Genomic DNA, 16,540 nt, shown 5'->3' with positions numbered 1-16,540 from the left:
CAAATCAAATACTTTCAAATCCTTGCATTGTTCCCAAGTGTTCTAGATTACGTGAATGGAAGGACACAGATATTTGTGCGATAAAGAAATTCCTTGCTATTGTCATATGGATGGGTCTAGATAGGAAGCCATCTATGTCTGATTATTGGTCCTCGGACATTCTCTATTGTAATGAATTTGTTAGAAGTGTAATATCCAGGAATAGGTTTGAACTGTTGTTGCGTACCATTCATTTTTATGACAACACAAAGGTCCCTAGAGGTAATAGATTGTATAAGCTGAAGAAATTCCTAGATAAATTATTGCAACGTCTTCAGTTGACTTACACCCCAAGCAAGACCATTGTCATTGATGAAAGTATGGTTCTATTCCGTGGTAAACTAAGCTTCAACCAATATATAAAAATAAGCGGCCTCGGTATGGCGTAAAATTGTTCGAGTTGTGTTCGTCTTCAGGATACACATGGGATCTGAAAGTGCACTCTCGAAAGAAGGACAACGTGGGCGTCAGATAACTGGAAGAGAGAATAGTAATGTCTCCTTCATAGCCCCTGCTTGCCTGTGGCCACACGGTGGTAGCTGATAATTTCTACAACTCTGTAACGTTAGCTAATTCTCTCCTGACTCGAAAAGCGAATCTTCCTAGCACTTTACGGTCCAACAGGAAAGGAATACCTTCAGAGGTGAAATCTACTGTCTTGAAGAAAGGAGAGATGGCAGTAAAAGAAGACAACCACGGTATAATTGTTCTAAAATGAAAGATGTCAAAAGATGTTCTGATGATAACAATAGAGCTTTTAGTCGACATGGTGGAGACTTCATCTTCTATAAATCAGAAAAAAAAGAAACCTCAAGCCGTCGCTGCATACAACTCCACTAAATTGGCGATAGGTTATTCTGACCAACTCTCGTCATACAATTCTCCAGTACGCAAATGTGTAAAGTGGTACAAAAAAGTCGTATTTGAAATACTACTTGGAACTGCGGTTGTCAATGCTTATATTCTGTACAGAAGCTTATCTAACAAGATGTATATCTCAAAGTTTCGGGAGGAACTGGTAAAAGAATTGATAGCAGGGGATGATGCCGTGGCCTCCACACCTCGCGCGTTGAATAATATTCACATCATGGGAAAAGTTGAACGTCAAATCAGGAAAAATCGACGAGCTTGCACTTTGTGCAATAAGAAATTGTTACAAGAACATGGAAAGACATTCGCCCGTAACCATCAAAAGAAGGTTGATACACTCTATCATACATGTTTTGATAAAGCTTTCATATGCCTTGACTGTTTTATGCTCATTTGTAAACTGAGATGGAATGTCAATATTTTGCACAAATGAAACGCAATGAAACTTTTTCTGCGTTCCAGGGATTATTACTATCACGTTTTTCTGGTTTTATATTTTATCAGGTTTTATTCAGTTTTATATTTTCGTTTTACCGTTTTGAGTAAATGTACTATTTCACCAGCTTTAGAAGTAAAAAATGTCTCATATGCAATTTGCATGAATATATTACAAAACTTTCTTTACCAGCACTTCAAAATCTTATAGAGCCCTTATGAAGCCAATAACATATAGAGTTTATTACTGGTTTTATATAGGTAAATAGGAGATACTGGCATGCTGCCAAAGAAAGTTGTTATATATATATATATAATTCAAGGACATAAGTACATAAGACTATATGTGCCTTTATTACATAAAATTTTCAAAGAATTTTCATTTATTCTGAAAGGAAACCAATGAAGATATGCTATACCATGTCTTATATCCGTAATAAGTGCAAAATATACATACTGTTCAATTTCAATGTGATATTTTTCTTATCACATTGAAAAATATTTGTTTTTCCCCAGGTCGATAGGATTTGTTACACTCCCAGCCCGGCTAAATCAAAGTTCCATAAGAAACTAGGTATTGGTGCACAAACACGTGCATATTACAAAAAGTTATACTCAATTGATATAAAGCAGTTATCATTGCTTACTTTCTTACAGTTTCTAAATTTGGGAATGGGCCACTTTTCCCTCTTGAAATTAAAGAAAGCACAAAGAAGTTTCGCATGTTCAAATAATCAATGTCATTATGCATCTGCACATAAGATTATCCGTTATAATAAAATCACATCACATCAGATAATTCATTCATAAAACTGTTAAATTTTAAATTTTTCCATTACCTACATACAGGGAAGAAATAAGGATATTCCATATTTACATAATGATACAAATCAGTAGACATTTTTTTTCAGTTTATTAAATTTAACGGTTAATTTTAAAAATGTCAATGATTATATCGTTGTATCAATAATCTTTTCAAGTAGAAACAAAAATGAATTGCATTAGAAGATAATCTTACTGGACACAGTGGCACTAATCTTAATTACGGTCACGTCCTAGTTAAAGGTTCCATGCATAATTCGACAATACAGCCGCATTATAAAAAGTTACTTTCACCTTCTTTTTTATCATAGACTGAGACAAGATTAACCACACAAGTTTAATTCAACCTATTAATTTGAGCCACCTGGCGTATCGCAGCGAATCAGAGTAGAGTGAATCAAGTGAAGACCATACTACTATCAGTGTTTCTAGGTGAAAAAGAAGTTTTGTTAGCGAACTACTTCCAACAATGTTCAAACTTAAGTGCAACATGTACAACTTATGTTGCTGAAGTTGAAAGATAACATCAAAGATAAACGTCAGAGAAAGTTCTTTACATGTGTCATCTTAAATTTCAATGCTTCATGCAAATTAGTAGCGAAATTTAATTACTTAGACTTTACAATGTTACGGAAGCCGCCATATTTCCATAACCTAGGGCCCAAAGAAAAATACTTATTTTCCAATGTCAGTTACATGGAAGTATTAAAGAAACAACTATGCTTCAAATAAGTGGCTACATCAAAAGTCGGGGGTTATTTAATTAGAGGAAACTCGTAAGTTATAGGATAAATATATCAAATGCATTCGTCCACTTGAAGACATGTAGAATAATGTGGTGGTAAGAACTATTGAGTTCAATTGCTTTTAAAACGAAGGTTCTTCTTTATCAGCAGTAATACATATCCTGGCTGTAGTTCTTTCAATCAAATTATAATCATATTGACTCAATTATTGCTAAATGAACCACAGCCATGTGCATACTCTAGTAGAAGCTGGGTCCCGAGATTAGTCAAATTTTCTTCAATGATGCCAATCAAGTGTAATAACGGAATTTCTCAAGAAAAAAGCCGATTACGTACTATCATGGAATAAGGTGGATAATACTGTGTTATAATTGTTATATATTCTGGGTCTTGAATTTGAGTTAATAAAATTCAAGTAGGATTACATGAATTAATATTTGCAGCAGTACTGGTCCTGCACTCGATAACAAATTGTAGGTAAATATCTGAACTTTCTGGAGTGTACAGTATATTAACAGTTAATTAATTTCTTTAATTTCTTTATTATAAAACTAATTTTCAGACAAACATTTCGTAATAATTTTAATTCAGCATTACGTAACTCTTAATGGTAGGTTTCTTACACAATTTACTATCTTGTTAACTATCGGAATTTTAATACCAAGTACTTATCATTCAAGTCATACGTAGTAGATTGTAATTTAGTAAGCATGTTTCATAACACTATATATATATATATATATATATATATATATATATATATATATATATATATATATATATATATATATATATATATATATATATATATATATATATATATATATGTGTGTGTGTGTGTGTGTGTGTGTGTGTGTTTGTGTGTCATATTTAGATTCCATTGCCCAAATATATTGAAGGAAATGCTATATAATTTGTTGACATTGATATAGTCAATAGAATTAAGAAATATTTCAGACACAAAACTTCATGTTCCATATGATACTTTTAATGCAGAATATATATAAAGAACTTTCTAGAAATTGATTATTTACCAAACCTAATTTTGAAGCGAATTTACATTTGACTGTGTTTTATAATAACCCGACAAGTGTAAAATTTTACTTTCTACTAGATTTGATTTTGTTTTCAATTTATACTACATAATGCTTTTTCATGACATTAGGATCAATAGCACTGAAACTAGTGTTTTCTTAAAATGTATCCAAGTCTAAACTGAGAAACTTGTACTATAGGAAAACCTACTCTACCACTCTAACGAGGGAACCTATCCAAGTGTATCTCTGACTTCGAAGTCGAGACTATGGCCTTTGGATACCTTGTCCCAAAAGAACATAACACGAAAAGGGATAATCCTCGATCGGAACCGTTGCGAAGATATAAGCGTGAAAAGTTAGAAATTGAGCTCCATATTATACATTACAAAGTCAGATCCCGGGTCAGATTTTTCGGAAACGGTCGGGTAAGAAAACTCAGCGGTGCTTTTAGGGGCCTGTGTGGGTCATTGGTAGAGCGTTCACCTCTGGTGCTTGGGTTCCTGGGTTCGATCCCAGCCACCGCCAAGTGAACTTGTGGTGCACAAACACAGTGTGTGGATTTCCTCAGGGTTCTCCCGTTTCCTCCTACTTTGTTCATTCCACCATTTCATTCATTACTCATCATCATCGTCTTCTTTAACCTAACCGGCATAGGCGTGGGACGTAAAACTCAAAGATTTAATTTCATTTCATTTTTTGTATTGACATTTTGACCAGTTGCCCGTTTACACAGGGTTATCGTAGAGAGTTGAGATTTGCAAATTTTTAGTTGGATCCCGCCTGGGACCCTGCGAGTGCCCCAGGGACACTAATTTTTGGTTCAGAAGGTGCTGGGCTCCCCATATAAATTTTATATGTATTCAGTGAGTTTCCTTACCCGACCATTTCCGAAAAATCTGACCCAGAATCTGACTTTGTAATGTAAAGTATGGAGCTCAATTTCTAACTTTTCACGCTTATATCTTCGCAAAGGTTGCGATCGAGGATGTATCCCTTTTCCTGTTATGTTATTTTGGGACAAGGTATCCAACGGCCATAGTCTCGACTCGAAGTCAGAGTTACACTTGGATAGGTTCCCTCGTAAGAAGAAAGTACTATGATGAAGGGGAGAGAAAACGATAGAATACCAATAAAACCATTGCACACGATGTTTGTACTCTGAAAATTGTATTAAGTGAGTGCCGATATTGAATAAAGGATGAATAAATGAAAGTTCAAAATTAGTGTGAAATGTATAACATGGTAAGATCAAATGATAATGAGGGTCACTTTAAACTACAACAGATATGTTTACGAAATTGAATGACCCAATGAATAAATTTCTCAAGATAAGTATTTCATATATTTTTCCATTAAGAATGTATGTATTTGGTCAGAAAAATTAACCATACTGTGTAAGTTACGTTCGTCAAGCAACGAGTCTTGCGCTTTAACTTTCTTCTCAAGTCATTACTTTCCTCCTACGTCATTATAAATAATTTTGTTTTCTATTTTTTCTTGGAAATCTGAACTATTAAATGACTTTTCCTTACAAAAGTTGCCAAAACTAGAAAGTATCCTTTCAGTGTACCACTCACAGGAAAAAGGACATGATGCCGTGCTGTGTTTATCCATCATCCATCATCTATCTTCAATAATACTGGAGATCATGAAGAAAAATAAGTCTTCCGAATACTACGACTGATAAGATTTTTACTGGACACGTGTAAAACGTCTCCTATTCTGATTATGATACCACGGCACAGGATACGATTCCGAAAAGCATGTTTGTTGTGCTGAATGTAACATTGGAAATGATCTTTCATCTCAAAGGCTATGGATTGATTTATATTTATTTCAGCCAATATACAATTTCAACTTATAACCATACACAGCGATCATTATGATCCTAGTTGTGTGACCAAGAAATTTATACCCAAATGTATTATACCAGGGACTTGTGATAATACTTCAACAACTCAACTGTAGCACCGTATTACATAGGACAACGTAGTTAAATAATACTGGATTTAAGTGTTTTATCCTTCCCAATGCAATGAAAGATGGAAACAATATGCAGATTCCCAAAATTAGCTGACAATATTTACACCATTAAAAATATATAATTTTCGTAAGAAATTTATTTCCAGAAATTATTTCTTTAATCACATAAAGATAATTAGTAAAAGTAGTTATGAGTGCACTCAATGCTAAAGTATTCGATTTTACATTTAGTTAGTTTATGTCAGTATTGTCATTCATCTGACAGTATGATCAATAACACTGCTCTTAATATGATATTCTTATTGTAGGATAAAGAGCGATATTATAGCATATTTCAATATGATCATAGAAACAAACGCAATCTTAAATATTACGTATTTTATATGACAATATACATAAGAAGTTACGTTCTTAACTGATCTAGATTCGGTAATCCTTGTATAGTATTTAATTTTATGTGACTGTTAGACTAGGAATCAAATAGATATAGAAATATTATAAGATTCATTAATTTCTGTTACAATTCAACGTTTATGAATATGAAACTTGATGATAAATTAATTACGCCTAGTAGTATGCAATGTGATTTCGCTTCTTCCAAACCAGTAAGTCTACATTTTTCTTCGCTAATTAAACACTACTTAAAAACCGAATTTCCCTTAACGATAAAAATCGTGTAATTGATATAAGAGTTTTAATTAATAACAGTTTTTTGTGCGACTTACCTAATGCTGCATAATCTCCATTGAATATACGATTACCACTGCGCTCCTTAATAGATGAAGCTATAAAGAAAAGGTAATATATTTCTATAAAATTTGATTATTTCCTGAATATATGTAAAAAATACAAATTCTGTACAACTAAGTGCCATAAATGAAGCATGCTGAACACTTATTGCTCTATATTTACTATTATAACCATTTATATTTATTCAATATTAGACATATGTTCCGTGTAGATGTATAATATTAAGCTATTAACACATTTTGGTCGTAAAGCGCTGTTTAGAGCTAATGATATTGATGTGATTTACTTTTAAAATGCATGTTATACCTTAGGCGAACTAATCGAAAATACAGAGCAGCATTACATAATGACGTTATGTAAAATCGAAACTGATGTTTTAGTAACACCTAAGTAAAATAAACAGTTTGATCGCAATTATAAATTTAAACATAGCCATTCTAGTTATACAACCAGTAATATATTAAATATACTTAAGGACAAATATTGTTTTCCGTACGTTTGAAGCGCAAGGAAATAAACTATGTCGACATTCATTTTGGAAACGAATAATTGGGTATAGAAAAACAATGATGAAAATCTTTGCGCTGAAATGTAGAAGTAGATCAATATTAAAATACGTTTTCTTTAACATGGTGTTTCCTGAACATTGAACTCTTTCGATAGTTCAGATTACGTAAACGTTTAATTGTTCACTAAAATGGGTTTGTTTTTTAATTCAAGCTGATTACATTTTTTCCATATATTTCCTAACATTAGATCACAAGATTAATAGAGAAATATCATCTGCCGGATTATCAATTTGTGACAGCATAAGGATAATTAGTGTGCTGCTCATTTATCTAGTCTGGCTCATATGTAATAAAGCGTATAACCTACTTTTTTGATCGCAATGAAGGGTAAGACTCCCGACTACGAAATCACTTAAACCAATTCCACTACTATAATAGGGAGTATCAGCTTCCAAAATATGGATACAAAGTATTAACTTTGTAATTATTATATTTCATAGATTAAATTGGTGATCAGCGAAATAAATTTTATAACACATTTACTCATAAAACTCATATTTATTTTGATATTATATATATTTCATATTTATCTTTATGAACCAATTTATAGTTAAGTATGTAGATATTTAGTTGACAAGTTTGGATGTTATATTGCTCTAGTATAGTACATCTCATCTTATTTTCACTCATGGTTGATAATTTTGCACTATAGAGTGTTTAAGATGTAAAGCATCACTGGTACACAGTAAAAAATGAGGTGTTGAAACAACACAAAATGACTACCACTTACTTGTGTATTAATTCAACACCAAGACATCGCCTTCCGACCACATCATAAATAACTAGTTACTACCTGAGAGAATATGCATTGGTATTAATCGTTTAATATGAACAAAGTTTTGCGAAGTATCTTTGGCACTTATGCCAAGTAAGGAATAATGTTCTATGTTTTCTGCAATCTGTCATAATAATATTGTTGTAAACCTGTGAATTGTCTGTCAACAGTTACATAGGCAACATTTCTGCCATCGTATGTTCATATATGTTAAGACACAAGAACAACAGATAAAGAAAACAGATGGAAGCACAGCTATCTGTGTAACTGTTGTCAGATGATTCACAGGTTTACAACAATATTATTATGACCGATTACAGAAAACATAGAATGTTAATAGTTACTTGCCATAAATCGAAATATGTTTCGCGAAGCTTTGCTCATACCAAACAATAAACAGCTACAAATGCAAATAAAAAGCAATGCAAATACTTACAGCCAGTAACGAGGTATTTTTGACGTGTTCTGAAGGTGATGTGGCTGGTGTTCACACGAAGAACTTACCAGCTGTGACGTACCACACGTCAAATCAGCTGTTTTTTGAAAATCCTTTCCTCGATCCTGGGACTTGCTCGCCAGATATTCGCTGAGCAACAGCTATCAGACTTATCTCAGCCAACGGTAGCTCGTTGCGACACGTTTAGACTGGGGCATTTCCTCACCTAAGCTACTATCCGAATGGGTGGCTTCTACCTGGTTACCATACCTTATTAGCTGTTTTGTGTTTTTTGTAATCGCCATCATGGCTACTGGACCTCACGCTTCTACTCATCTTTCCTTGGGCCACTCCGCTCCGTCAGCATCTGCCGACAAGCGAAGGGAGAGCTCTAAACGCACTTCACGTAGCGAAGTTCATCATAATCAGCCTCAGTCACCTCAAGCAAAGCGCCATCACACCCTCAGTGAATCATCCACTGACTCAAATTCATCTCATCGCATGGACGCTGAAACTTCTACGTCTACATCTGTCAAACCTACTGTTCATTCATTTCTGCTCACCAACTACGATCCTCAATACCTCGATCTGAAGAAGCTTTATCATCGTATCACCAAATACATCCCACGGACAAGTATCGCTCAAATCATCTATACACAGAAAGGCATCATCATTAAAACTCCAGACGATAAATTCGCTTCAACAATCCGTAATACTTATTCGTACGAAATCTTTGGGAAGAATGCATCTATTTCTAAGCTCAACACTCCATCAGCCAAACAACCGCCGCCTCCACGCAAACAACCTGCTCTGTCTGTCGTCATCCGAGGTGTTGACCCCTCGTTTACAGACGAAGAAATCGCTCAGGAACTCAAACTTGATGGTCATTCTATCATCAAATGTCTTCGTATTAAAAACGCTCAGGGAAACACATACATGGTTCGTATACTAACCAACTCACACGACAGCATCGATTCTCTTCTTTCAAATGGGGCCTTCATCTATCGCAAACGTCATCGTGTCGAGCCGTCTCGATCTCCTGCACCTCTTCCTGTGCGCTGTGAAAAGTGCCAGGTATATAATGACCATCCGACCAATTCATGTCCTAATCAACTCAAATGTGGTTTCAGCACTGGCAATCATAGCACCCGCAATTGTACTAATCTCAAAGAAACTCCTAAATGTTCCACTTGTAACGAAACTGGACCTGCCACTTACAGCTACAAATGCAAGGCTAAACCTACTGCGGATCCATTCAAGCCTGAATTAACCGTACCACTGAAACCACATGTTACTCAAACAGCTTCCGCTCCCCACGATGTCTGTCAGCCAATCACAATTACACAGTTCTTATCGTTTATCACTGTTACACTTCAAAATATTCATCCTTTATTGCGCAACCATATCCTCTGTCAAGTTCAACAAGCTGGAAAAAACCATCCTCAACATCAATTTCACCGCTACTTATTCTGGCCAAACTGTTTACTTCCACTCTGATCCATTGCAAACTGATGTTTAACACTCTCTCACACATCATACTGCTTTTATTTATTATGGATATTAATTTTCTTTTTATGAACATTAGTTCTTTACCGCAACATCAGATCTTATTTGAACAACTCCTCTTTGAAAAACATATTTCATGTTTCCTCTTAAACGAAACTCATCTTACGGCCCGCAAGCAAGTACACCTACCAAGTTATACCATGTTGCGACACGATAACCAGTCTCTAGCAAGAAGGGCTTGGGGTGGAGTAGCTATTGGATTTTCGCAATCTCTTCCTTTCCGCCGTGCTACTCTTCCCCTTCAGCCATTACCTGAACATTTAGTTATTACCTTGTATTTTAACCAACTCAATATCACGGTTGCTACAATCTACATTCGCCCTGGACATCCTCTTCCGTATCAGTTTATTCAATATATCTCAGACAATTATCGCACTTACATCATTCTAGCGGACCTCTATTTTCACAGTCGCACCCCCCGTCAACAGCAAGGTTTTCACAATTACCTTCTAACACGTACTTCAGGACACTTTCATCCATTACCTAAACCTACTCGACCTAGTAGTAACACAACGCCAGATGTTGTTATTACTTCTATTAATCTCCAAACTCGTTGTAGACTTGATGTACTAGATCCTCTTGGCAGTGATCATGTACCGATACTTCTTACCATCACAACGCCACGTCCTGCTTCTAGTACTACTTCTGAACCTCCTCGCTCTTATCCAATGTTTGATAAAGCCAACTGGAATGGTTATCGCACCATACTTGAACATCAACTAGAAACTGTCCAAGCACCCACTACAGAAGACGATCTTTATGTTGCGCTCGATACTATTACTGCTGCCATCAACACTGCCTCTGCCCAAAACATTCCAATGCGCACCGTTTATACATTTAAACCAGCTCTCCCTCCTCATAATCTAACGCTTATCAAGAGTTCCCGGGCACATTATAGAGACTACACTCACACAGGTAATCTTGAGTCTCTCCGCCTCCACCGCCAATATCAACGCACTGTCCATAACTACATAGTAGCTTATAAACGCCGTCGCTGGATCACTACCTGCAATGGTCTTTCCACCACCACTCATCCCACAAAATACTGGAAGCGTTTTCACCAACTCACTGGCCGCTCATCTCGCACACCTTACCCACTCTTAGACGGAGACCAACCCCTTGCTGACGATACTGCGAAAGCAAACGCCTTTGCCGATTACCTTCAAGGAATTTTCACTCCTCTTTCACCTGATCCGTCTCTACGCCGCCATCCAGCCGATAATCTCAATCTTTCAACACCAGATCTTCAACCCAATTCCAGCCACCATCTCCCTGCAAATAGTGATCTTACTGCTCCTATTACGGTTGAAGATATCCACATCACAGTCAGTCGGCTCCAGGCGCTGATCGTATTTCTTACCGACATGTGAAAGAGGCTCCATATATTCTTCTTCATTTACTGGCTGCTATTTATACATTTATTTTACGCACAGGCTTCATTCTTCTTGGAAATCCTCGATCACTCTCATGTTTCCCAAACCAAACAAGCCTATACATGCTGTCTCTTCGTATCGGCCCATTCAGCTCACGCTAGTGTTCAGCAAAATTCTAGAACGTATCCTTGTTACGCGTCTGCACCGTCATCTATCCGCTCGTAATTTACTTCCTCTTTTGCAAGCAGGCTTTCGCCCTTCCTATAGTATTAATGATCAGCTTATGCGCCTTACAACCCATATTACACTGCAGTTCAATACATCCAAACCTTCCTGTTTTGTCTTATTCGATCTGGAAAAAGCTTTTGATAAGGTGTGGCATCTTGGTCTTATATATAAACTCCTCTCTTTCCGTCTTCCTCTGTGTTACATCCGTTTCATCTTCCACTTTCTCTCTTGCCGCCTTAGTTATATATCTATCAACAACCACCTCTCACACCCCATTTTCCTGCATGCTGGAGTTCCTCAAGGTTCATCATTATCTCCGTTATTATATCTCTTATATGTAGCCGATTTTCCTCCATTACCTGGAAATATCAGTTTATATCAGTTTGCCGATGACACAGCCTTCCTCGCAACCGCAAACACTGTCCAAGAGATCAATCGAACATTGCAGATTGAAATTGACACCTTTCTCGCTTGGTGCAGACGCTGGAAATTGAAATTAAACGCTGCCAAAACACAATCAATCATATTTCTTCCTCCGAACAAGCGCACACGCGTCTATCGCAATCCGGCTAACTTCTCTGTCCATGTCGACCACGTTCCTCTCCAGCCACAAAACACTGTTACATATTTAGGCATAGTCTTCGACAGACATCTTAAATGGACAGCCCATCTGAAATCCATATGTGCCAAAGCCTACAATCGTCTCAATCTTTTACGCCGCATCACTGGTACAACTTGGGGCCTAAACACCTGAACACTTTTAACCACTTACAAAGTTTTCCTTCGTCCTGTTCTTAACTTCGGTTTTACTGCCTGGATTGCCGCTGCTCCCTCATTTTATACTCGACTACAAATTCTTGAACGGCATGCCCTCCGACTAGCTTTCCGAATCCGCCTTCCCAGCCCTACCAACGAACTCTATGACCACACTCCATTTCCCCACATTCTTTACCATCTCGAAACATTGCGACACCGCTACATTTCTTCTCGGTTTCAAACTCATCACCCCATGCTTCTAGCCACAATGCATCATTTCGCTTTACATCCTTCCAATATCCTTCTACGCCATACCCCGCTTTCCCTCCTCTTTACCCTCTACCACTTCTCCCTACCCCCCGACAGTCCAGACCATCTATTCATCACAGACTACATCACCGCCACGGCATCACCTTGCATCATTCCATCTTATGCACAGTAGTCCTATTGTCTAACTGGGCTTCCCCTGTCTCCATCAGATCCGGAGTCGCCCCCGGATCAGAAGATAACACGCATCTGTTTTGCTAACTATACCCGATGTTGTGACGTTTGGTGCACCTTATTTCCATTCATTCCATCCACCTTAATTTTTGATTATGGTTAAAGGCCATAATGTCCACCCGTTTCCACAATATATGCTTATTAAATCAAATGAATTAATGTATCCCCACTGTATTTATGATTGTGTATAAACTGATGTTGAATAATGTTTAATAAAAATAACAATGCCCATCCACACTCTCCAAATCCTCACGATCCCATTACTCCACTTCCCGATATAAAGGGCAGTACCCTTTGGGCGGGAGCTAGTTGACCGCGACTAGCAAAAAAAAAAGGCTGGTGTTTTAATGAATAAAAATCCCCATATAATGAATAAATAAAGATATCAAATAAATGAAATAAAACCTATTTGTCCTTCCACTTTATCCTTAGTTTCCCTATACCATTAACTTCACTCCCAAGAGAAGGTATTCCCTTCTACGGGTTTTGCATGGTAAAAATTTAAAAAAAAATGGCTGGTGTTGAATTGAAACACAAGTAAAACGCTAAAGTGGTAGTAATATTGTGTTATTTCAACACCTCGTTTTTTGCTGTGCAGTAGCCACTGGTGCGCGATATTTTTGCGTTGTTCCCGGATTGGGAACTCCTCTTTCCCTTCTCGCTCTTGCTCCAGTTAAGATTATAACATACATTTGCAACGTTAATCACAATGTAAATATACTATTCCAGCAAACTCAAGATTTTTGACTGTGCATCCTAGAAGTATATATAGCAACCAAATTATTTACCTTTTAACTTTACCAGTTTAAATGCTAAACATCCGTCTTCAATACTACTTTCACTATCGTATATGTCAGTTAATATTTCGTCATTTTTTGAATCTGAGTTTGTAAATATATTATCGGTTCCAAAAATTGTAAACGCAAAAAATAATTCTTCGATCTTGACTTCGTAGCACTTTAAAAAAAAGAAAGGAAAGAAAACTCCGCACTTGTACTCGGTTTACTTAAAGACATTGTCAGCTATAATTTTGCAGAACAAACGAACTACTAGGAAAGAAAGCAAACCAGACACTTATTCATGATGTTTATGCTAAAAGAGAAGTTACCGTCCTACGCAAACTAGCCCCTTTGTTTTCTTATCAGTTTTCATTACAAATAACACTCTTGGGCTTGGTGTAGGTGTAACAAAATCAATCCGTCTGATTTTTAAGCAACTCGATATGCTCGAGTTTGTTTTGGGTTACGATCATTTATGACACCATTCAGACGCCTGATGCTTTTAATCCCTTTTAGAGGAGAAAAGAGGAAATAAAAGTCGCATGTAACAAGGTAATGAAACGTGAAAGAAAAAAGAAAGAGAAAACATATTGCGTTTCTTCTGCCGAATAAAGAAGAATCAATCTTGAAGTAAATTTCAAACCAACATTACGAACTTCTATACTTTATTCTTACGATGTTAGGCATATATATCGGGTGTTGCAAAATAACTGTTACAACTATTGGGAGGTGACTCCTACCACTGAGACAAGAAAAAAAGTTATCTTGAACTTTCATCTATCGGACATAGTTTCCCATCTACAAGGTGCCGAAAGCTTGGGAAAATGACTTTCGGACGCCAATAGTTCGGAAACTATCTAACGTAAAGAGGGCGGGTAAAAAATTCACTGAAGAAGTCATTCCTTCTGTATTGAATTTTGCATGTTTCACAATCCTACCATGCATGCGCAAGGGATTCCCCAAAGGAACGTAGGGAGTCCCGGATAATCTGCCAAATGAAAATTGCTCTAAATGAATATGAATTGATAGGGTTTCTACCAGGTAACAATAATTTATTTGCATTAAGTCGATATCTGGAACAAATACAAAATGGCGGACACCTTCATGCCCGTAGTGTGTGGTTGCATAATCACTATGTTCGGATGCTGGCCAACAGTTATGCTCTGAGTATTAAGTGTAGTGAATTTGTTCTCAAATGCTCTAGAAAGACATCTGGAGTGTCGATAGAGCAAAACAGATGAAGCAGGGTGATTCACATGTGTGGAAACACTTAACGAAAAATGCCCAGACTCATACTATGAAAAATGCACTCATACTAAGTAAACGTGAGTTCAAGCCCTAAAAATGTAAGGATTAGCGTCAAGAATATGAAAGCCATTTCCAATTCACCAATAATATTCCCTCAATTTGATGCAATATGATGGACATGGTTGCATACGAATAAGAATGCAACAACTCAGGCCAAGTTGAAATTGTGCAAGGGGACTCACAAAGAAACTGGGTAAACTAAATGAATGTCACTAGTGGGATCGCATGATCGATATTGCAATACGGCCAATGTGTGTGGTCATATCAACATGTAGCTGATCGACAAACGTCAACATGTCCCACTACTGTTGTGACACCGTCCCAAGTGCGAAAACTAGGAAAATAACGTTGTACATTCCGCTATTACATGTGGTGCACTTTTGGTAGAACGTAACTAGAACACGGTTGCATCAATGTCCCTCTTTGTTTGGGACATTGTCCCACAGTCGACACATATGAAAAGAAATATCTTAATCCATGGTTCAAATTCTGATAGAGCGTGAAGATAAGAAACTTGTATCATGTCCCACTTCTGGGACACATGTCGTACTCAAATATAGGAAAATACCTCCAGAAATTCGTAACTTACACATAGTGCACATGCCAAGACAAAGACGAAAATGAACAAATTTCGCACATGTAACACTACAGCTGCACACCATACATATGGAAAGTAAAATGACATGAGAAATAGTAAGAAACGTCTTAAAGCTCTGATTGTTTACAACTGTGCAGTAGGAGTAACAAAATGAAACACACAAGCATGTCGGGAGGCTGTACAAGAGCGCTTGCCAAACAAAGTGGGTACTCCTCAAAGAAATGAATACAGAGAAAGTGAGGCACCTCGAAGACTCAGGGCTAGAGCGCTCTCTTTTGCTCGCGTGGTCGCAGTTTCCATCCTACTGGGAGCCCACGGCCTCCGATTCAAGACCCGAGTTGTTATTTTCCTATTTTTCGCACGAGGGACGGTGTCCCAGCAGTAGTGGGACCTGTTGACATTTGTCCACTAGCTACATGTTAATATGACCACACACATTGGCCATATTACAATGTCGATCATGCGATCCCACTAGTGACATTCATTTAGTTTATCCAGTTTCTTTGTGATTCCCTTGCACAACTTGGAATCAGTTGCATTCTTATTCGTATACAGCCATGCCCATCATATTGCATCGGATTGAGGGAATATTATTGGTGAATTGGAAATGGCTTTCATGTTCTTGACCCTAATCCTTATATTTTTGAGGCTTTGAACTCACGTTTACTTAGTATGAGTCTGGGCATTTTTCGTTGTTTCCACACATGTGAATTACCCTGCTTCATCTGTTTTGCTCTATCGACACTCCAGATATCTTTCTAGAGCATTTGAGAACAAATTCACTACACTTAATACTCAGAACGTAACTGTTGGCCAGCATCCGAACATAGTGATTATGCAACCACACACTACGGGCATGAAGGTGTCCGCCATTTTGTATTTGTTCCAGATATCGACTTAATGCAAATGAATTATTGTTACCTGGTAGAAACCCTATCAATTCATATTCATTTAGAGCAATTTTCATTT

At 37.0% G+C, this 16,540-nt stretch overlaps 1 protein-coding gene across 1 annotated transcript in view; it reads right to left on the bottom strand.

Moving 5' to 3' along the window:
• The window catches only part of LOC145661729 (trypsin-1-like), a 157,672-nt gene that overhangs the window by 117,214 nt on the left and 23,918 nt on the right, over positions 1-16,540 (bottom strand). Inside the window, exon 3 of the mRNA XM_081727064.1 lies at positions 6,658-6,717. Coding sequence (XP_081583190.1) covers positions 6,658-6,717 — 60 coding nt within the window. The remainder of the gene's footprint in view (positions 1-6,657; positions 6,718-16,540) is intronic.

This window comes from Thermobia domestica, chromosome 10 (genome assembly GCF_964235325.1).
Source record: "Thermobia domestica chromosome 10, izTheDome1.hap1.1, whole genome shotgun sequence".
Taxonomy (NCBI): Eukaryota; Metazoa; Arthropoda; class Insecta; order Zygentoma; family Lepismatidae; genus Thermobia; species Thermobia domestica.
Note: the sequence above shows the minus strand (reverse complement) of the source record. Positions and strands in the feature narration are given on the sequence as shown.